Genomic DNA, 20,979 nt, shown 5'->3' with positions numbered 1-20,979 from the left:
TCATAGAGAAATCAATACGAATATATCGCCGTGAAATTGAGAGGGGGAAAACTGTCAGCAATACGAGTTTTGCCACGTGTTTAAAGCTCACAAGCAATTCAAAGATTTTGACAGAAAACTAAACTTGCAACAACCTATTGACGGCCATATCACATAACGTCATATAATTGGAAACGATCGATGGGTAATCATCGAAATGGAGTCTCAAAATATCAGCCGCGGTTCTGCTGTTTCAGACACTAAACTGGAAAGAAAATATAAAAAATGCAACGGGAACGGCAAAAACTTCGGAAACTAATTGCAACATGTTGACTAAAGATGGTAATCGTCTAATGCTTTGTTCGCAACATTCGCGAGTACGGATTTTGACTAGAGATGGACCTGTGAACCCCCATAAACCACGCCGCTATATTTTCTACAGTGCATTCATGCAGCAGGGTGCTCCGTTATGCTTAACGACATGACGTCTCGGAATATATAAGCCAAAATCAGGGAGTCACTGAAAATTGGCGATGCAGAACAACACGAAGAGCTCACCCAAGGAAGACAATGGCCAGCTAAACTTTGCATTATTTTTTCACAAAGACCCTCTGTCTTTCTACGTAGCCGGACCCTCGTGCCGTACGCTACTATGCATCAAAATCCGCTCATCGCCGCCATCTTTCTCCTCTTCCTCGCCCAAGGCGTTTCCGGTCTACCCATCTCTATGGCCATGCGTCGCCACCACGGGGGCCACTACCGATTCCGTCATCGTCGTCCCACCGTGCGGTCAACCACGCTAATTTCGATAGGTCAGGGAAAAAGTCCTGTGAGGCAAGGAACACCAGCAGCGCCGCAAATCCCCGTCACAGTTCCTACTCCGACAATACCAAGAATCCCCGTCGCAGTTCCTCCTCCATCAACACCACAAACCCCCGTCACGGTTCCTGCTCAACCAACGCCGCCGCCGCCGCCGCCGCCACTGGCAGTCGGAACAGGTGACATCTCGGATCATGCAAAAAAGTTCGGATGGGACCCATTGAAGGTGATTAAAGGATGTGGGGCTAATTGCGACTTGCTCAAATATCTCCGGAAGGAAGAATTCCTGGTCGCCCACAATTGGGTCAGGGTTTTATTCAAACTTCCACTCTTCACGTGGGATGAGAAGCTAGAGAATGTGGCCAAACAATACGCCATGCAGCACTACGACGACTGCAAGATGGTTCACTCGGACTTGCCTTACGGGGAGAACATTTTCTGGGGCCTCCGTTTGCATTGGACGCCTTCCGATGCGGTGTACTATTGGCTTGAAGAGAGTAAATGGTACAACTTCACGAACCTCCAGTGCACGGCGCCGCCGGGCAAGGATTGTGGACATTTCACGCAGCTCGTGTGGAAGGACTCTTTGCGTTTAGGTTGTGCCCTCCAGCATTGCCGAGATCCCACTAAGGGTATGTTGGTGGTCTGCGAGTACGACCCTCCCGGCAGCTACGACAACGAGAACCCTTTGGACGATAACAATGCCAAACACCAAACCTAATTCATTTTAACTCTTTCCATAACGGCCATATATGTGTGTGTGTGACTGCTGATGTTATCAATATATATATATATATATATATGGCTGGGTCTGTGCTAAAATGCTACTGCATCACCCCGCATGCCTTGTATTTGTTTATCCGAGGGATGCTGGAATAATTTACAAAAATAGAAACAGAACCAGATTTTTTTTTTCTTGGTTTTGAGCTTTCATGGTGCACTGCCGTATTGATGGCGTGCAAAGGCGAATGAAATTGAATTAGAATGAACAGGCAAATGTTAAATGTCCGCTTGGGGGAGGGAGGAGTACTCGAGTATACTATCTTCCTCCACCAAACTACCTTTTTTTATATTAATCTTTCGATTCATCTTCGTTTATTAGATGCCATGGTTCAAAAAGAAAATTGAGCTATATAATAAAATGGTTTGTAATGATATCATGCTCGATGGTTACAGCTCAACTGAACAGAGCATAGCACTGTGCATAAAGCATTGCGTTTAGCAGACTACCTCACCCTCCCTTTTCTTTTACCTCGTTATTTCCTTTGTCAAACGTAACAATACCATTTCAAAAATGAGAAAAAAAATTGCGCCAGCATTCACATGTTAAATTTTGATCGGTAGACAGAGAAGGGGAATAGCTGAATCTAGACAGAACAAAACAATCAAAATCAAAATTCTTATTCATCTACTAACAGAGTTCAGCTGTATCCTTTTCATCGCTAATTATTGACCTGTGCTTTTACGGGGACGAGGCATGCAACATTGTTGGTTTAATTTGCAAGTGAAGCTAGGTGGAGACGTGGAGTCACTGTGAGAAGACCTTGGTGTCTAACTGGTACGCCTTGGTGAAGAATGCAGGCCAACAGAGGTAGGTAGACATTATACTGCTAATAGTAGATGCACCTATAAGCATATTCATGACCACAATCTGAAGTTGAATGGCCTCTAACGGCGAAGCCCCTCCCATAATCATACCAGTCATTGCCCCAGGCAGCGATATTAGACCCACAGTTTTGGCGTTGTCCACCACCGGCGAAAGCGCGATCACCAGAGCCCTTTTCACCTGCTGATGCGTGGCTTGTCGTGGGGTCGCACCAAGAGCCAAGGCCGTCTCAACCTGAAGAAGAAAGGAAGAGGACAAAAACTAGTTTCCATGAGACTTTGAAATCGAATCTTCTGGAATATATGAAGCAGTCTGAAGAGTAAGGGGCTTGTTACTGACCAAGTTCATCTGCACTTGGATGTCGTCTCGAAGTCTTTTCATGGTAACTCCGGTGACAGTCATTGAATTTCCGACCATCATGCCGGCAACGGGGATGATATATCTGGGAGTGAAAGGGAACACGCTCATCAACACTAGCAGCAGCATAGTGATTGACGTTCCCGTGAGAATGGAAGCACCAGCAACATATTGACCGCGAGGGATTTGTCTCGCTCGTTGACCCGCCGTGTAACCAGCGACTGACACCTTCATAGCAAATTAAGCCACAATTTAACAGTCAGCAACGGTCGGTATTCATTACTGAGATTCAGATGCTCTGATTATTTTTTCCTTTTTTCTTCCTTAAAGTGAGTATCTTTGGTCATGACTCTGGCAAGATATGAAACAGATGAAGAACAAGTCCTGCCTAGTTGAGGTTGAAATGAATAAGAGCGAGTCTGTAAAGTTCCTCCTCTTTTTTTTTTTTTTAACCGTGGGAAAAACTTTTTATATTTTTATAATTATTGATTTTTTTAACCTTAATTTTTAAATTACTGAATTGAAAACAAAATAAGAGATATGTTTTTTAACGCTGAGTTGTAGTATTTTAAAATTATAAGGAAAGGGATATTTTGAGGTCAAATCAGCGATGACAACAACGGAATAATTGAACACGCACTTGAAAAAAAGCAAAAGACGAATCTGGAATCTGCTATCATCCTCTCGATAAGAAAGAAGATAAGGGGAAAACAGAATAGAGAGAACCGTCCACATAAAGAGAGATTGAGTTCCTCAAGATGTCTTGGAAGTTTGCCTCGAATGCTTGGGAAACAGTAAAAGCATCTTCTGGTTCGCATGGAGGCAGAGTCTACGGGAAAATAACTTTTTTAACGGAATCAAGAGCAGGGGAGGAATGGATGGGAAGACTAACCATAAAAAGGTAAGCGAGAAGGATCCATCCGACGTTGTGTTGATTGAAGATGAACTGCAAGACAAAGCCAATAACAGAGAGCTGAAGGAAGGCCCTGAACATGGCATAAAACATCTCTCCCTCCAACCCCAGTTTCTGCGAAAACGACAAAATCACGGCTAAAAGCACCACCGCAGCCGCGGCCACCGGCTTCCCCATGCTTCTCAGAAACTCAACCATCCATGTCAAGTCTACGCCCATCAATCTTCCTTCTTCGCCTTGATGATGAATCGGTTGGTTTCCAAATTCCATCATGCTCATCGCACTGTACTCCCAAGCTTTTCCATCAAAGTATCATGGCAATATATAAAGCCGTATCTGAGAAACCACCTTCCCCTCGCTCTGTATCATCTCGTGCAGTCTCAATCACATGTCCCAGTGAGGCGAGCCCCAAATATTTATTAATTTTTTTTGGGTAAAAAAATATTTTTTTCATTTTTATAATGGCATGGATGTTTATATAATATTAAAAAAGGGAGGGGAAATGGAAGTTCTTTAAACGGTTATTACCCGTAACTAATGGGACGTCCGCACAAATACGGAGGTAGAGTTGTCGATCGCCCTGCAGCAGTGAGGTGGCAGTGAGGTGGCAGTGAGAATCTTGTGATATTGTCAACTGCTATGTTGCATGTCGCATTTTAATTTTTAAAATATAAAATATCATATATTTTGATTATTGATTCAATCCAATTAAATTATGAGAACTATAAATAGTTGATCTTCACAATTCAATATTCAATTTAATTTTAAAAATATTGATATCAACTGACAATTGAAAAGTATCATATATATATATATATATATTAAAAATAAAAAATAATAATATTTTAATATTTTATGAATGCATATTAAAAAAAGTATTGGTACTTCAGATAATTTAGAATATTGGCGCTCCACAGGTCAACTGTCTTGCTTGCGCAAACCCGTCGTATGTACATTGGCCTATTGGGTTAGCTTAAATGTCGCTGAGTCTGTTTGATTTTTGTTTTTAAAAATAAAAAAAATATTTGAAGGGGTGTTTTTTGAATCTAATTGTTTTTAAAATTGTTCTCATTTTGTGTTTTCGAAAACAAAAAAAAAATATCTTAAAGTTATTTTCATTTTTTTGTTTTCAAGATATATTATATTTTATTATTAAAAATTGTAGTTATCTTAAATAATAATTATTATAAGTCACCACTATTAACTATTGGTGACCATCATTATCAACCAATTTTTTAATTTAAATTTTTTTAAAAATTAACACAACCAAACAAATTTTCTTTTTGTTTTGAAAAATAATTTTAAAAACCAAATTGTAAAAAATGAGAATAAAAACCATACAAGCCTGTAATCTGCAGCTTTTATTTTTTTTTTTTGTCATAAGTTTTTTTTATTAGAAGTAATCATGTTCCAGCCAGCTATTAAATGTAGGGATATTTTTTAGCAAAAATTTAAACTTTAATAATCTGTAATTCCAAGCATCAGTTTAAGACAAGGCCATCAACGAGAATGTCTGCCCACACTTGCTTCATCACTCCTGCTGGCACTATGATAAAAGCCAGTTGGAACCGCCAATCCAGTTCCAATCTAAGGGCGATAGCGTTATTTAGCCACGGTGAGTTTTCTCATATTTGAACTTCAACACAAGTAGCTAGAGAGTTTTTCCCATATTTCTATACATGTAGCAGTTGCAGCACAAACCAATGGAATTATTTTTAATGATTAAGGATTGACATGGGATTGGGATCGAATATCCCCAGGACAAGGGATTGTCTTCAAAGTTAAAGCTTGGTATATGGTGACTCATCATAAAATTTAACAATGTTAATAACAGCTCAATAAATTTAATACCATTAATGATTGAACGGACTAACATTATGGACGACAGAAATTATAAGGATTGATAATAATAAAATAAAATATAAGAACTAAAAACAAAATATCATAAAATTATAGGGACTGAATATTGTGCTTTTCCATATATTTTATCAGTCAAGTTTAGTCATGAAAACTATCTCAATTATGAAATTTTATCAATCAGGCTGAAAAAATTTTGTATGAGAAGACGTCTGAGCTAGTGAGCCTAGCCGTTTAAACCCTGAAAAACGAGACTCGGGCTTGAATGACAATAGAATATGTGTTTACACTGAAGTTTGGTCTTGGAAATGAAGAGTGAACAAATTAAAATGCGGATTGTAAAATTGATATCTGAGGGCGAAGGACAGAGTCATGTTTCTCATAGCATGCTATGATAAACGCAGACAATGGGAGAAACAGTCTGACTGACATTACCTTTCCTTTTTTTGTTTTCATGTTTTGACCTTTTTGGACCAAAAAAATTACTAGGTGCAGGAAGGCAAGGGGCTAGGGAGTAACACATACTATGAAAAAAAAAAAAGTTATGAATAATTAAATATTACAACTGCAACCAAATATTCTATTCCTTATAATTATTATTACATTTGTGCATTTTCACTGTTTAAAGTCAGGGAAAAAAAAAACAGCGCTTGAAACTAAATTACTCACAATCACCCTCCTCCTCCATGGAAACTATTTTATATTTAATCTCCACCATTTTAATATATGATTCCCCGGAGTAATTTATTAGGTAACAGAACAATCCTACTCATATAATAATAAAATAAAACCAATAGATGCGTCCACACTTTCCTGACGCCTCCTATTTATGTCACATTGTTTTTTTATTTCTCTTCACAAAAATTCAAACCTTAATTTATTGAGCCGTGAAAAATTAGTCCATTCTACTCAATTCAACCCCCATTAGTCTGTTACAGTGCTTTTGCGTGAGGATGTCCCGGGATAACCACCCCTGCCTTTGCTACATCTAACGGCCCTTCGGCCCAGTTTGTAATCCTTTAATTACCAAAAAACCAAAATGGATACAGTAGATACTCTACTCAACTCATTGTTGTTTGGGGTGATTGGGCCGAAGCCCTGGTAGACTTAGATGCTTCAACAAGCCGGGCGGTGGTGGAGTGGGTCTCCCCGTGCTTTAAACTGACCAGCGGCCAATTTCCCCTGCAAGCTCCGATCGAAGATGAGTATTCTTAGAGCCGCACTGAGATCGAACTCTCCCTTTTCCACTTTTCAAACCACGTCCAGGGTGTTGTTTTCAACTGAAGCAGGACAGCCACCTCAGGGTCCAGTTGCCGATTCTTTTCTGCGCAGTCCCCGTCAAGGTACGCCATGTTTATGCAGTTACTCCCATGTCTTCTTGTTTCGAACACAATAGTGCGCAGATGAGCCTTTCTTGGCTATTCGGAGTGGCAACAGATAATAATGATTCGATATCTACTTTTCGCTATTGACAGTTTTAGAGGAACTGAAGCAAGGATTTGGGTTAACATTTCACTAATTATGCCGTTACGCTATTTCATTATATTTCTAATTCTTTCTTCCAGTTACGGCAAGATCTTTTCCATTGACAAGAATGCCTAGTTAAGCATGCATTCTTTTGAATATAATTTAATTAACGGGGATACATGTTTCACTATCGCTTTGGCCTTTGATTAATCTGTTGTTCCGTCATCTAGCCAAAATAACTACTCACTTCTTTCTGTTTCTCTCCTTAGGTTTGGTATATGGGAGGCTGTTGGGAGTTCGTAAACATACCCTGAAAACAGATATAATCCACTTTCTTAAAGATTCTAATTTGACCATGGAGGATGTCAAAGTGGACTACGACCGTTACTTTACGCCCCTTGCAATGTAATGCCTTCAATCTCTTATTTTTCTTGAAGGAAACTTCGAAAATTTTAACATTTTTGGCACTAAAATTATGATTGACTGCATTTCTCTCACGAAAGTAAATGATATCCCTTTTTCTGTTCTAGCAATTGTTTTAACATTATTCAAACGTTCACTTTCTTTCATGAAGGGGTGAGCTGATTATTTTCATAATTCATCTCGTGAGCATTTTGTTGCTCATATTTAACTGAAATCTCTTGATACATTTTATACTCAAACTACTGATTGAAGAAAAGGTTTTGGCTATCATCAGGATGTTGCAATTCCATTCTCACGGTGCCTATGAACAAGCTTTTAGACATATTGCAAGGAATGGTCGCTTGTACAAATTGGAAAGGGTATGATGCTTACATTTGTCTATAGCAAAAGATTGATCAATCTTATATGTATATTTGACGAGTGCTTGATGATATATATGATTGCTTTTTCTTTGGTGTCAGGTTGATCGTGCCCAATGGGATATTGTTACTCCTTATGACGGAAAAACTGTAAGTATAACTTAATTATGTGCATCTTAATTGTTTTCAGGAGTTTGAAATGCTGGTTATTCTTTGATTGTCAAATGCCAAACACTCAATTAAGATAAAAATAGCTTTTTCTACGTTTTAAATGAAAGAATTTACATGTTTGTGTGCTTATATACGAAACAGCATCTTGATTGACAAATGGTACGTCTAAAAGATAACTACCTGTTATAAATATGAAGAACATCAGGGTACATTTTCACTTGCAGAACAATGTGCGCTTTCGCTCACAGAACAATGACACAGAAGTTGCATTTTTGAGGTTTTTGATTTGATGCTTGTTTTTATTTAAAAATATATTTGTAAGTATGCATGTATGTAATCAGCAAGTTACCTTGATTTTAGGTATTGATGGTATTGGACTATCTATTTGAGGGGGATGCCAAGATTTTTTGAACATGGAATTTTGCCTATAACTGTCATAATTTTTGTGTTGAAATTTCCAGAACATGGAAGTTATCTTACAGTTGCCTGTCTTTGCCAGATTTTAATGCGTGGATTTCCTCGAAATGCACTGATAGACGAAATAGAACGTTTTCTGCATGGTTATGAATATGATCGGTCCTCCATCAATATTTTTCTAAGGTTAATGTCAAACAATCTGCTTATTCTAAGTGATGTTCAATATTTAAGATTTTTTCCGTATGAGTTTCTCGTGCTCTCAGACAGGGAGAAACTATCGACAATCCCGTTAAAATGGCAACAGTACGATTCCGTTCAAGGACTGACGCAATGAATGCTTTCATCACAAAGAATAGGACGTTTTGCCTTAACAGCCAAATTTCGATTCTGGTTCTCCAGTAGCCAGCCTATGCCCCTCCCTTGCATTACTGCTACAACTGCAGCATTGCTTTCAGACAGAGAACAGGACTAATCTCACGGCCTTGTTTTATTTGTGTTGCTTTCTGGGATCTCAAGTTTTGCGTTAGAAACAGGGGGTGACCTCGGCAATTTAATACATTGGCCTGGCTATCCTAAATCCCATGTTTCTTTTGACTGCATTGGTTCTCTGTTCCCCCCTCCCCTCCCATTTACTTATATAATTAATACGACTATTATATCTTCTACAATTCTGTCCCGTCATAATAACATATAGACAGCTGGTCAATTGGTTAATCAAGTTATGTTGAGAACAAGTGTTAGTTATTTGTTGAGTGTTAACAGTGTAGCTGTAAGTAGTCTGAGGTTTAACTGTGTTAACTATATGCGGCAGGATCCTCTCCTGGCGAGTTTCCTTCACGACTCTCCAGCTGCCTGTGAAAATGTAATAAGATGATGAACATGTAATATGATTGAGGTAGGATTCTCTCTTGGTGATTTTCCTCCAAGATGACTGTATTGGTGCATTGAAATTGGCTCTCTTCTCTGATTGCTTTCAAGATATCACAAGAAATATGCTAGAGCCTTACACGCAATTTTATTTAAATTAACGAGGAGTTTAAGCCTTGGGGTGATAAAAAAATAAACATGATTTTATAGCATATGCAGATATACTATACCCTGCAACTCGGATGAAAACACTTCTCCTTCACTTCTTTGCACCTCGCTTCTCAACTTCCATGAATCCCATAGGAAAAAAGTGACAGTGCAGCATTAGGATGATCATGGCATCTGTTGCATGAAACCTTGGAACTTCCAGAAGCATACTAACTCGATCAAGATTATCAACATTGCGCGGATAATTATCTAATTCAGCCTGCAGGACATGTTGAAAAACCTTGAATTAAAGTTGAATTTACTTCTCTAACTAGAACTCTGTGTGAATCTGGATCAATGCTTTTGCATAAAGTCTCCTCGAGGCTTGAGCTGATCAATTGCCGGCCTACCTGCATTTTTCTATTTTGCTTTTCTTGGGATTTACTGCTTGGAGTTTTGGAGGGTGGCCTAGTGTCACAATTTAGGCTCATATTATTGCCTTAAATTTCTGAAACGTCAGATTAAGGCGCATTAAAGGTATTACTATTCTTAGAAAATAATAGGTCACGTTTGTTTATTAAAATGAAATGGATTGAAAAAATAAAATAAAAATAAAGTAAATCATCTTTCTACCCATGATTAATAAAACTTATTAATATATATTTAAAAACATGAAAATCATAACACCCTTCAAAAATTTAATGAATCATGATTCTTAATTTTATAAATTAAATTATCCTCTTTTTTATGAAATATGCTTACCTATTCTCTTTAATTATCTTATTTTTATTTTTATTTTTTCAATTCATTTCATTCATTCAATTCTAATATGTAAACATGACCTATCTTTATCAAGATTGCCAGCAACAAGAAGAATACCCTTTATACAGAACAGAGATGGAGATGCAAATCTAGCAAATCATCATTGTGTTCTCCCATCACAAGACATCCAGCAACCTCCTCCTCGAAACAAGTCTAGAATGCACCACGTATTTGTTATAATCGGCAAACTTGAGGAAGCAAGCTATTAAGCGATGGTCATAATAAAGTGCAGACAAAGGCAGCAAAGTCAAAACCTGAATTGTCAAATTTCTCTAATTCTTGTAACATGTGCTTGACAGATTTCAAGATCCATCTTGTTATTTTCCATCGTTTCATAAATCACAAGCCCAAAGGAACCCTTTCAATTCCCAACAGAAGGGACGCTTTCTGTTGAGACTTGAGATTGAAACTTTAGGAGAGTACTGGGAATTTCCTTTGTCAGAGCCAGTTGTTGAAGTATAATATCACTTGGATCAGTAATTATAGTCAAAACTCTTTTTAGCTTGTGCTACGTACATTTCCTTGCTTTGCCTTTTTCACATCTCCACTCCTTGTTTGTCTCGAAAATGGAGAGTTTACTTGCTAGTAAAGCATCCGAGATCACTTAAAATATTGTTGCTTTTGCGCTTCTCTGTAAATCTCCATCTCCGATATAGGGAAATGCCCACAGTGCCTAATTTTATAGTCAGTGACCATGCCGATGCATCATGGCATAATCACAAGACATTGAGAATAAGGCTGCGATTGTAGATGAGAAGGCCAGGAGAGTCTATGATGAGTTGCAATTTACCAATATTTTCTCGGGCGTTAATTACATTATCGTTTTCATTTATTTGGTCGGGGACGAGAGGAAGCAGCCATAGTGGTGGAGCCATGTAGTTTTCATTGATGAACACAGCCAAAAGGATATTAGTTCGGGGAGATACGTGCTTGAACTGGACGTTTTACTTGTGGACAAAACTTCTCCAACTTTTTTTTTTTTCAGCAAGTGTCGTCGGAAATTTTCTATGCTCATCATGCATTGATCTAATACATATGGTGATTGGGTTGGCCTTCCAGTATAATATAGAATCATAGCATGTGGTAGTGAAGCGTGCTAATGGATTTAAGATGGCACATTGGTAGCTAGGAAATATGAGCGTTGCAATGGAGATTGCAGTAAATAAAAATTCCTCCTTAGATTGTCATTATAATGCGTCTAATCATTGAATAGCCAGGTGACAAGAATGACTGGTTATTGGTCTTGATCATAGATTATCTTCCAGAAAGGAAGAGAATGCTGTGTGTGTATCTTTCCAATCATGAAGATTGCATTTTTTTCCCCCTGAACTTCTGGGAAGATGAATTAATTAAAATAAACTTAAAGTAAAGGACTAACTTAGAGGGATCCGAAACTGAAACTCCGATTGGAAAAAAAATAGAAATAGAAACTTTAGTCTGTTCTGTAATTTGTTCTGACCTAGGATGGGGATTTATTTCTACCATTAACAGCAATTAAAGAGTCGCATGTGTATCTTTATATCTTATAACTAGATTGCTAATATGTTGTAATAGTCATGCGTTTTTTTTTTTTTTGTAAATCTTAGATTATATATATAATACAATTTGTGGGTATGCAGCGATAAAATGAAAGACACAATAATGGAAGCACCTTTAATTTCTTCAAAAAAAAAAAAAACGGGGGGTCAAGCAACCACCCCTTCTCGGTTCACTATAAAGAACCTTACACGCAGCGCGGATAAAAAGAAGGACGAAGAAAAACCGGTGACTTGCAGCACCATTGCAAAGTTCCATGTTGGATCCAAGTCCATAAAAAGGCACAGATTGGTCCTCAAAACTTTCACATTCAAGTCCCATTCTCAAATACCGGACTATCTTGAAAGCCAAGCGCGTGATCCCATGATGGAAGACAGCGCAACCATCTTAGCCGCACTCTCCACTCTCTCTCCTTCCCAACTCTCCCGTCTCTCTCTCTCCCTCCTCTCCGCCACCCACCGCCACAACCTCCGCCTCTCCTCCGTCCTCTCCTCCCCCTCTCTCTTCTCCTCCACCCTCCGTCATCTCCGCTCTCTCTCCCTCCCCCACAAGTACCTCCTCATCGGCCGCCACCTCCTCTTCTCCCTCCACCGCATCACCGTCCACTTCCTCTCCGACCCCACCCTGCGGCCGCCCATCTCCACCGCCATTCGACATACTGATCTCGACGCTGTTCTCCTCCTCCTCTTTCTCTGCGAAACCCACCAACACAATCCCACAGTCCTCGAGGAGAATTATTCAGATTGGCGGGTCAGCTTGTGTAATCTTTTCTCTCATGAGTTGTTGACAGCTGCTTATTCTCCCGTGGGAACCTGTACTTGGACAGCTCTGGCTCCTTACGTTGACATGGTGAGTCGGAGCTGGAGACTTGTGAGGGTGAGCTGCCGCGGTGGGAAGAAGGGGGCGTCGGCGGAGACCCTGGTGGAGCTTCCGACGGTGGACTTGAAGGAGGGAGGGAGGGAGTGTGTGATATGTAAAGAGGAGATGAAGGTAGGGAGGGATGTGTGTAAATTACCGTGCGAGCATTTGTTTCACTGGAGGTGTGTATTGCCGTGGCTGAAGAACAACGACATGTGCCCTTGCTGTCGGTATCGGTTGCCGTCCGATGATGTCTTCGGAGAGATCCAACGGCTCTGGGAAATGTTAATCAAACTGGGTGCCAAGCAAAGCCTGGTTTAGTCATGAACGCCATCAACTTTCACAGCATACATGCATACATCCATACGAGGAAGACGGACAATGATGTGGCCACGGACAATGTCAAACTGTCAAAGCCTCTTTTTTTTTTTTTTTATCTCTATAAATGCATTATGTTTAATTAATGGCAGTATCATAAATGGATATAGGCAAAAGCCTTATAACTTTTTTCCCCCCCCATCCGGTATCCTGGCTTCTTTAGTTACCCAGCCCAATCCAGACTTATCCAGATCTCCGTATAAGTGGGGCTCTCTTTGAGGGTTTTGCGGATATCATTGGTGAGACGCACTTTGTATGCTTACTTGCACGACTGCATATTCTGAGACTCAAATATAAAACTTCAAATTAAAGGATCTAAATTCTTAACTATTCAAACAAGTGTCCGTTGGTAAATTCTTATAACTTTTGTCGATGAGTATGCTCCTCTCAGGACCAGACCCAGTTTCAATACGGATTTCTGACTAAGTAGGCCTAATGATAATCAAGCCCTCACAATTGTTTTGGGATCTCGCGGTTTTTGGGCCCATTACTTCATCAATTCTCTCTATCGCTCGTCCATGTATCTGCCAATATATAATTTAAATCTAAAATTTATAAAAATTCATATTATTCACAATTCACGAATGGTATGGAATCTGAATAACATTAGACCCTGTGTAAAAGCATAGGTCACAAGTGAGTCCTGCGAATTTGAGCATATCAAATAAATCTACCGGGCAATGAACAAAACAAATATAAGCCAAAATATCAACAACCTTTTTAAGATACAGAATGATATTTGTTGGTAAAGAAAAGCACAATGATACGAGAAAGCAGATAATTGGGTAGCTTCCATTTGCTTGTTCACTTTGTTGTTGCGTTGATTGTTGAGGTAGAGTTGTATCACTTGATTCAAATCCAAGTCATTCCTCAGCATTGGGTAGAATGAAGAGTGCATGAGAAGGTGGGTATTTAATGGTGATTCGATTTGCGTTGCAAGAGTATGATGATACGTGCCGAAGCGCCATCCAACTGACGTGAGTGTGAATTAATTCGGCTTTTTACCAATATATACTGCAGACACTAACAAAAATTATTCAAATACTACAATGTAAAAAATATTTATCAAAATACTACATTAAAAATTATTTAGATGGGAAACGAGTTTGAGGTTATAAATAAGTGGTTCAAGTTAAAAATAATTTTAAAGTCAGAAATTATTTTTTTAATAAAAAGTGAAATCATTCACTGGGTGAATGATTTTAGTTTTTTTTCCATTGATGTAAATAACATTTTATTCACATTTGAGAATTTCTACAATGGTATTGGATATCTACCCAAAAATGGATCAAATGTATTAGTAATAATATTAGGTTTGCAATAAGCTTTTTTCCTTCTTCAACTATTAGACAAATCATTTGTTTAAGTGTTTTTTAATTATTTGAATGAAATAATTGTTACTAATATGATAAAGAAATTATTATAAGTGCATTAAATTAAAAATTGTTAATAATAAATAAATATTAAGTTTTATGAAAATTAATGATAAATGATTAAGTTATATGAATGAAAAGTAAAAATTAATTTACTTTAAAAATAGTGACTTCTAGTATCACATCTTGTTTTCCTTTTTATTTTGTAACGGTCGTTGTTATTACATGTTTCTCTCTTATTGGGATTCAAGTGTTTTATTTATTTGTGTAATTAGCATATTTAAATCAAATCCAGATAATTCAATTAAAGAAATCAACTGCCAAGAGGTGGCATATGCTTCATATGATGTTCCATCATATTTTAAAATAAAAGTGTTGTATTCAACTGAAAATAGTATAGGATCATCAAATAAAGACATGAACAATTCAAATTGAATAGAAGTGGGTGAATTGAAAATGGATGATGATGAGGGTAACATGTAATGAGACTCAAATTGATTGGCATTAAGAGAGGTGAAAGGGGGTGATGATGATGATGAGGCTGGCATGTAATAAAATTGATTAAAATTTTAAGACTCTCATTTTCCTACATTTTTATTTTCAACTAGTGGCTAGGTAGACAAGTAGCCACCATGTCGCTAGTCTATCTTGAGAAATATGTGAACAAGGCAATTCAACTCTTGATAAAATAGGCTGAGGGTTTTTATTAAATCATTTTTCTCTGATTGCAAGTAAGATGTTGCATTAGTCTTGAGCAATCCTATCTTGATAATCAATGTAATGAGAACATTATGAATGAGAATTAATCACTAACTTGTATAACTCATCTACTATGTCAACATAAGATAAATAATGATATATTAGATTATAATGCTTTTTTTTAAAAAAGAGAAACAGATGGTATAAATGGAACAAGGTGAAAAGCTTATTGTATGCCCAGTATCATTATTAATACATTGGATACATCCTCAGATATATCTCCAATGCCATTATAGAAATCTTCAAAAGTAAATAAAATGTCACATCAATAAAAAAGGCTGAAATCATTTACTTAATCAATAATTTCACTTTTCATTGAATAAAAAAATAATTTTTAACTTCAAAATTATTTTTGGCTTAAATATTGACTCATTCACAATCTCAAATTTATTTTTTATGTAAATAATTTTTAGTGGAATATTTTTATAAATACTTTTGACGTTGCAGCATTTGTGTAATTTCCTTTTAGTGTGTGCAGTATATAGGTAAAAAAGCTGAATTAATTCTCAAAGGGTGGCGATCTCTTTCGTTTATCGGTTAATGATGGGATACAACACGTGGAGCATTTCCTTGATCTTTTGAGTCTCGCTGCATTTTTCTAATGACGAAGTAATTAAAGACTAAGTTGAACAGGTCATCGAACTATTGACGCACTTGAAAAATATTAGAGCAGGTTTTGTATTTTGATTACGTTAAATATATTTTTAATGTCTATAATTTTATTTTATTATTCTTAATCCATTTTCTTTTATCTATTTACAATGTTAATCAATATAATTTTAAAAAATACACATAGGGATTACGAACTAACATTAACAGCCTTAATTTTGCTGATGTATACTTAACTTTATCAGTCATTTTATTGACGTGTTACTAATCTTGTATTTGTCTCTGATGTTCTGCTCAATCCAAGTATACAATGAAGGTTTTTTTTTTTTTTTTTGTCCCCTTGAACTTTTATCTCTAACTGAGAAGCACCGATACAGGTACAAGTGTCGGGTAGGATACGATACGATACACGGACACGACTATTTTTTAAAATTTTAGGATACGAGTACGGCTATATAAATAATTAAATATTAAATATTTGGATGTCTAAAAATACAATTTCAAGATGTCTAATGCCGTTATAAAATATAATACAATAAATAGTTAAGTACTTAAACACTATCAAATGGCAAAAAATAATTATCAACTTAAAGTAATTCTAATAAAAATTTTAACATGAAGAGAGCCAATAAAAATTTAAAATAAATCAATGTTTAATCCAATAAAATAATCCATCTAAATAAAACAAGTTTAAATCAGTAATTCAGTATTAAATTTGAAAAACTGATCAGTTGCTCTACCACTCTCGGTCCAGCAGTGAAGAATTGAGAAATAAATATTCATTATCCAGCAATGCAATAATCCCAATAAATATCCATCAGGTAGCAGCACAACATTGAACAATAAAAAAGTGAAGAGCAGAAGAGATAGAGACGAGGTCGAAGACACTAGGGCAGAGCTCAGATTGAAGCTGAATAAATTACCAAGATTGAAGCTGAAGACTGAAGACTGAAGAACGATGAGGTTGAAGACATGAGAGTGAGGCAGCATGCGAAGTGAGAAGTGAAAACGCATCTGACTCAAAACGATGTTGGGTTGAAGAATGATACAGCGGTCGACACAGGTAGTGAGCGACAGAGTGAAAAACACAAGATAGGGGTCGACTGGAGCTGAAAATCTTAAGGCATTAGGTTTCTGGAGTTGGGACTGAGTAAAAAGAGGTGAAAACACAGAGTTTCGTATCAGCCCACATCCGACCCGTGTCTGCCCGCGTAAACCCATCTTGACTCGCATCTGCCCGCGTCCGTCGAAAACTGGGAAAAGAGATGTGTCGTTCCCCTATCTTGAACGCATGTCTGTGTTGGTTACTTATCCAACACAAACACGCCGGCCGTTTTCACGTTATCGGTGCTTCTGAGATCTCTAATGATACATAGTTAATTTATTTTAATGTCAATATATTTTATTGCATCAAAAAGCAAGGTTACTGTCGGTGCCAATTCACGATTGGTATATGTGCAGTTTTTAAAATTATAAGGAATAATGCTGAAAAGGAATAGAGGGAAACAAAATAAAATTAAAAAAAAAATGAATGACACTAAAGACCTTGAAAATAGCAACCCATTGTCATATTGTTTGGAATTGATTGGTTTCCCTACTCATCGATTTGAACTATCTAAATTTTTAATTTGAATAGTTCAAATTTAAAACATTATTATATTATTATATATTATATTTATTAAAATAAAAATGTATAAAAAGTATAAAATAAATTTAATAAATTTTTTATTTTTAATTTATTCTAAATTTAATTTACTGAGCAGAATAAGTCTGAATGATCAATATACATTAATGATAAAAATTTTAATATTAAATTGAACCTGTTAAATTAAATCTAGTCCAGATTAAAAATAAAAAAATTATTAAAATTATTTTATAATTTTTATAAATTTTTATTTTAATAAATATAATATATAATAATATATTAAATTTAAACTATTCAGAACTTATTCTATAAATGAACTTAGGATATATATTTTTTTGGGATCAGCATAGAAATTGGACCCCATATTGTTCTGGTGAAGAAGTGGTCCCCGCTCTAATGAGGATAGTGAGAAAAAGTGGGGAGAGGCTTAAAGCTGCGGCCATTTAGAGTGACTTGGCAATGCATGGTATCACATGAGATGAGGATCTATTATTAAGTGTTGTCTTCATAAGCAATGCAAACTTACCATTTACCCACATCATTTCTTATTTTTGCTATGCCCTTCCTTCCCACCCACTCCTTCTTTCTTTCCTTTTTTAAACAACCAACTAGTTTCTTAAATCTATATTCTGTCACTTACTTATGAACAGTCAAGTCATGTGAGTGTAAATTGTAAAACACCGTTCATAGTAATTTTTTTCACAACCACCACTTTAAAGCTTTCCACCTACTTCGGTCGCGTTGTATGTTTTGAGTTTTAGTTTTTTTTCTATTTTTTTTAAATGCTTATCCTCGTGTTCTGTTGATTATTATTTATACACTTTTTAACTTCTTGTTTTAGAAAAATGGGTTTAATCTCTGGTTTCATAATCTTTCTAGCTAGCTATTTTCTCTTACGCGCATCGTCTAAGAAAAAGATTGATCACTCAGTTGATAATTTTTTTTTTTTAAAAAAAAGGCTTAGAACGTCGTTCCCGCTATTTGGTATATTGGTTTATGGACAATAGCTTTCTTGCGCCTTGTTCTTGTCACTTCTTCTTCATTTTGTATTAGGTCAATGGTCATTTTCATCTTCTTATGAATCTTTATTAGATGTTTAACATCAGCCAGTAAGATATAGACATAGTTTAGTTTTTCAAACATTGTCTCATTTCCTTTAAAAAGTGACTCGACGTACGATCATTTTAATGAGAATATATTGGATAATTTTTTAATATTTTAATAGGTACAAAATTCAAAATAAAAATAATCTTATGGTTGTCTCTCTAGCAAAAAAATAATTTTTAATATAAAAAGTTACATGTTAAAAGTTTTAAATCTAGATTGTTAGAATCACCTTTTAGATGACTAGAAACACTTCTACTCCTTTAATGAATACTTTTAGCCCTCATGACAAGTTATTTCTAATAATAATGTAAACAAAAATGATTAACTTGGTCAATCTTATCTGAAAATATTTTTTTTTCGACTTTAACCTATTTAAAAGCGTAAAAATAAAATTGCCTTGACAAGATATTTAATCAACAGATCTACTACTAATAATTTAGTTTATCGGCGCCCAAAAAGGCAACAAGCTAAGTATGTAATGCAAATATTTGATGGAGTCATTTTTTCATTAACAAAACCGATTTAATTGTATTTTTTTAGGTTTTGTATGAGTAATGGAAATAAAAATGTAGTATCAGAGATCAACATTGTCCTGCCTTGGAAAGCAAGGCGATGGATCCAAAACTCTCCCTCGATAGTTAACTGATTACTGAATAAAAGCCAAATCCTTCCCATCCATCATGACTACAATGTGATAATCGAAGGAATAATTAATATAATGCTGCTTTGAGCTAATCAGGTCACATAAAGTCCAGCTCGAAACTCGAACTACAAGATTTTTCGCATTTTTTAAACCTTTCACACGGCCATTTTCCAATTAAAGTTTACACGAAGTCCCTTCCAATTTACCACTTTGGTTAATAAGTTAACAGATTTTAAATAAATGCTCTAGTAATTCGTATAGATAGTTAAAACTGGAAAACATAATCCTCAAAGAACAAGACTGATGAGTGAAAAAAAGTATACAGCAACAACAAGAAGCTTAATCCCACTAGATGAGATCAGCTACATGAATTGTATAATACGATCGTGCTCTATCATTTATTAAACTTTTAAAATATTATTAATTAAAGAGTTTCACTCAACAATTTTAAAAGTGTTATCTTTGGTTTTCCTCTAACTTTTTTGATAAGGCTTAAAGTCATCTGTTTTACTCTTCTCATAAGTGCCTCCCGTGATCTTTTTTGTACATGTCCGAACCACCTCAAACAATTTTCTATAATTTTTTTTTCAATAGATGTCACGCCCATTTTTTTTTCTTATTTCTCATTTTAAATTTTATCTTTATGTGTATATCCACACATCTATTTTAATATTCTTACATCTGTTACTCTAACTTTATGTATAATATAATTTTTTTAATTGATGGCCAGACGACGTCATTGTTAATATCTAAGTAATTTGCATACATGGAAATTAAAGAATAAGATAACAACTCGGGGTGTTAACTTTTAGGCCGTCTAAAGAAACAGAAATTGCTTTACGCAAACTCTTGGCTCTTGGGGTTTTGCCGGATTTCATATTTATAGTTAAATTAATCAGCTAAAATCGTTTAAGAGAGTTTCATTTAATATTTTTAAGTTTAATAAATGTTTAAAATGCCAGTAGATCCTCAATGCACAAAAGAGCCGTAGAGAGAAAGTAATAATCATGACCAACAAATTTAGATGCCGACAATGCTGTTTTTTTTGTTTTGTTTTTGTTTTTTTAGGCTGGCCTTCAATGAATACAAAACGTTCGCAAATTCAGTATACCTAAAATTATCGTTAGCTTGATTTAATTTGGTACGCAAAAGAGCGAATAAAATAATAATTTTTATGATAAAAAGTTAGCCCATGTTTCGAGTTTTTAAAATAATCAAAAGATATTGTTTTAGTTACCATGAAAGTACAATAATGAAAAAACACTAATATTATATGAGCCAGTATAAATTAACATGAATATGAAAAAAAAAATATAAGAAGTTGCACGATTATACTAGTGTGTGTGTGTTCTTGATATTAGAGGTTTCCGTTACTTTAAGTACAAGACACTCCGAAAAAATAAAAAACATCAGATTTATTTTTCAACAAACGTTGTTATTAATTGTGTTGCAGAGAAAGATGTATTAAAAAAATAAAAGCAGTTAGGATGTAATTAGGAGCTAATAAGATTGAATTCACAACCTATCCACATTGAGGGTGAAACTCGTGCCAGAGGGCAATGAGACCACTGTTTTATATTAATTTTAATTGAAGGTTAATATTAAAAAGTAGTGATAATTTTTGACAATTTTAATGATACAAATTATTTTAACTTTAAATCCGCGTGAACTAGTTGAGATTTGAAAGTGTTTTATATCAAATATTAAAGAGAGTATATTTGAATTATTTACCTCTAATCACACTTTATTTCAATTTAATCACTTGAATTAATCTCAAATTATTTTTGAAAGCTGCACCATTAAGTATTAACGAGTACTGATGTATGACCTGTAACTCAGCTACTACGAGTTTCATAAGAGCAACTCA

At 35.8% G+C, this 20,979-nt stretch overlaps 4 protein-coding genes across 4 annotated transcripts; 3 read left to right on the top strand and 1 right to left on the bottom strand.

Moving 5' to 3' along the window:
• Positions 1-631: 631 nt before the first annotated feature.
• LOC129305625 (probable pathogenesis-related protein CaO19.6200) lies at positions 632-1,519 on the top strand. The gene has a single exon (XM_054945609.1). It carries the CDS (start codon positions 632-634, stop codon positions 1,517-1,519), a length of 888 nt encoding a protein of 295 aa, XP_054801584.1.
• A 658-nt stretch (positions 1,520-2,177) lies between these two features.
• Positions 2,178-4,048, bottom strand: LOC129305121 (protein ALUMINUM SENSITIVE 3). Its single transcript, XM_054945054.1, has 3 exons — positions 3,654-4,048; positions 2,744-2,989; positions 2,178-2,638 (listed from the first exon to the last, which is right to left on the bottom strand). Exons 1-3 carry the CDS (start codon positions 3,951-3,953, stop codon positions 2,327-2,329), a joined length of 858 nt encoding a protein of 285 aa, XP_054801029.1. The 5' UTR covers positions 3,954-4,048; the 3' UTR covers positions 2,178-2,326.
• Positions 4,049-6,657: 2,609 nt separating this feature from the next.
• LOC129306596 (uncharacterized) lies at positions 6,658-9,318 on the top strand. Its single transcript, XM_054947272.1, has 6 exons — positions 6,658-6,874; positions 7,268-7,403; positions 7,696-7,780; positions 7,883-7,930; positions 8,451-8,551; positions 8,632-9,318. The coding sequence occupies exons 1-6, from the start codon at positions 6,733-6,735 to the stop codon at positions 8,768-8,770; spliced, it is 651 nt and encodes a 216-aa protein (XP_054803247.1). The 5' UTR covers positions 6,658-6,732; the 3' UTR covers positions 8,771-9,318.
• Positions 9,319-11,839: 2,521 nt separating this feature from the next.
• Positions 11,840-13,103, top strand: LOC129304395 (E3 ubiquitin-protein ligase SGR9, amyloplastic-like). Its single transcript, XM_054944030.1, has one exon. It carries the CDS (start codon positions 11,846-11,848, stop codon positions 12,917-12,919), a length of 1,074 nt encoding a protein of 357 aa, XP_054800005.1. The 5' UTR covers positions 11,840-11,845; the 3' UTR covers positions 12,920-13,103.
• The last annotated feature ends 7,876 nt before the right edge of the window (positions 13,104-20,979 follow it).

The sequence above is a fragment of the Prosopis cineraria genome, unplaced genomic scaffold (assembly GCF_029017545.1).
Source record: "Prosopis cineraria cultivar Desert tree isolate PC_DT_omini unplaced genomic scaffold, ASM2901754v1 PC3, whole genome shotgun sequence".
NCBI lineage: Eukaryota > Viridiplantae > Streptophyta > Magnoliopsida > Fabales > Fabaceae > Prosopis > Prosopis cineraria.
Note: the sequence above shows the minus strand (reverse complement) of the source record. Positions and strands in the feature narration are given on the sequence as shown.

Bases quoted from the DNA above. Each gene is read 5' to 3' on its own strand.
- LOC129304395 (XM_054944030.1), top strand. From the start codon at position 11,846: ATGGAAGCACCTTTAATTTCTTCAAAAAAAAAAAAAACGGGGGGTCAA.
- LOC129306596 (XM_054947272.1), top strand. From the start codon at position 6,733: ATGAGTATTCTTAGAGCCGCACTGAGATCGAACTCTCCCTTTTCCACT. The intron at 6,875-7,267 runs GTACGCCATGTT...TTCTCTCCTTAG, and splicing joins TCTGCGCAGTCCCCGTCAAG to GTTTGGTATATGGGAGGCTG. The intron at 7,931-8,450 runs GTAAGTATAACT...TGTCTTTGCCAG, and splicing joins CTCCTTATGACGGAAAAACT to ATTTTAATGCGTGGATTTCC.
- LOC129305625 (XM_054945609.1), top strand. From the start codon at position 632: ATGCATCAAAATCCGCTCATCGCCGCCATCTTTCTCCTCTTCCTCGCC.
- LOC129305121 (XM_054945054.1), bottom strand. From the start codon at position 3,953: ATGAGCATGATGGAATTTGGAAACCAACCGATTCATCATCAAGGCGAA. The intron at 2,990-3,653 runs GTTAGTCTTCCC...TTTGCTATGAAG, and splicing joins TTCTCGCTTACCTTTTTATG to GTGTCAGTCGCTGGTTACAC. The intron at 2,639-2,743 runs GTCAGTAACAAG...TTTCTTCTTCAG, and splicing joins TCCAAGTGCAGATGAACTTG to GTTGAGACGGCCTTGGCTCT.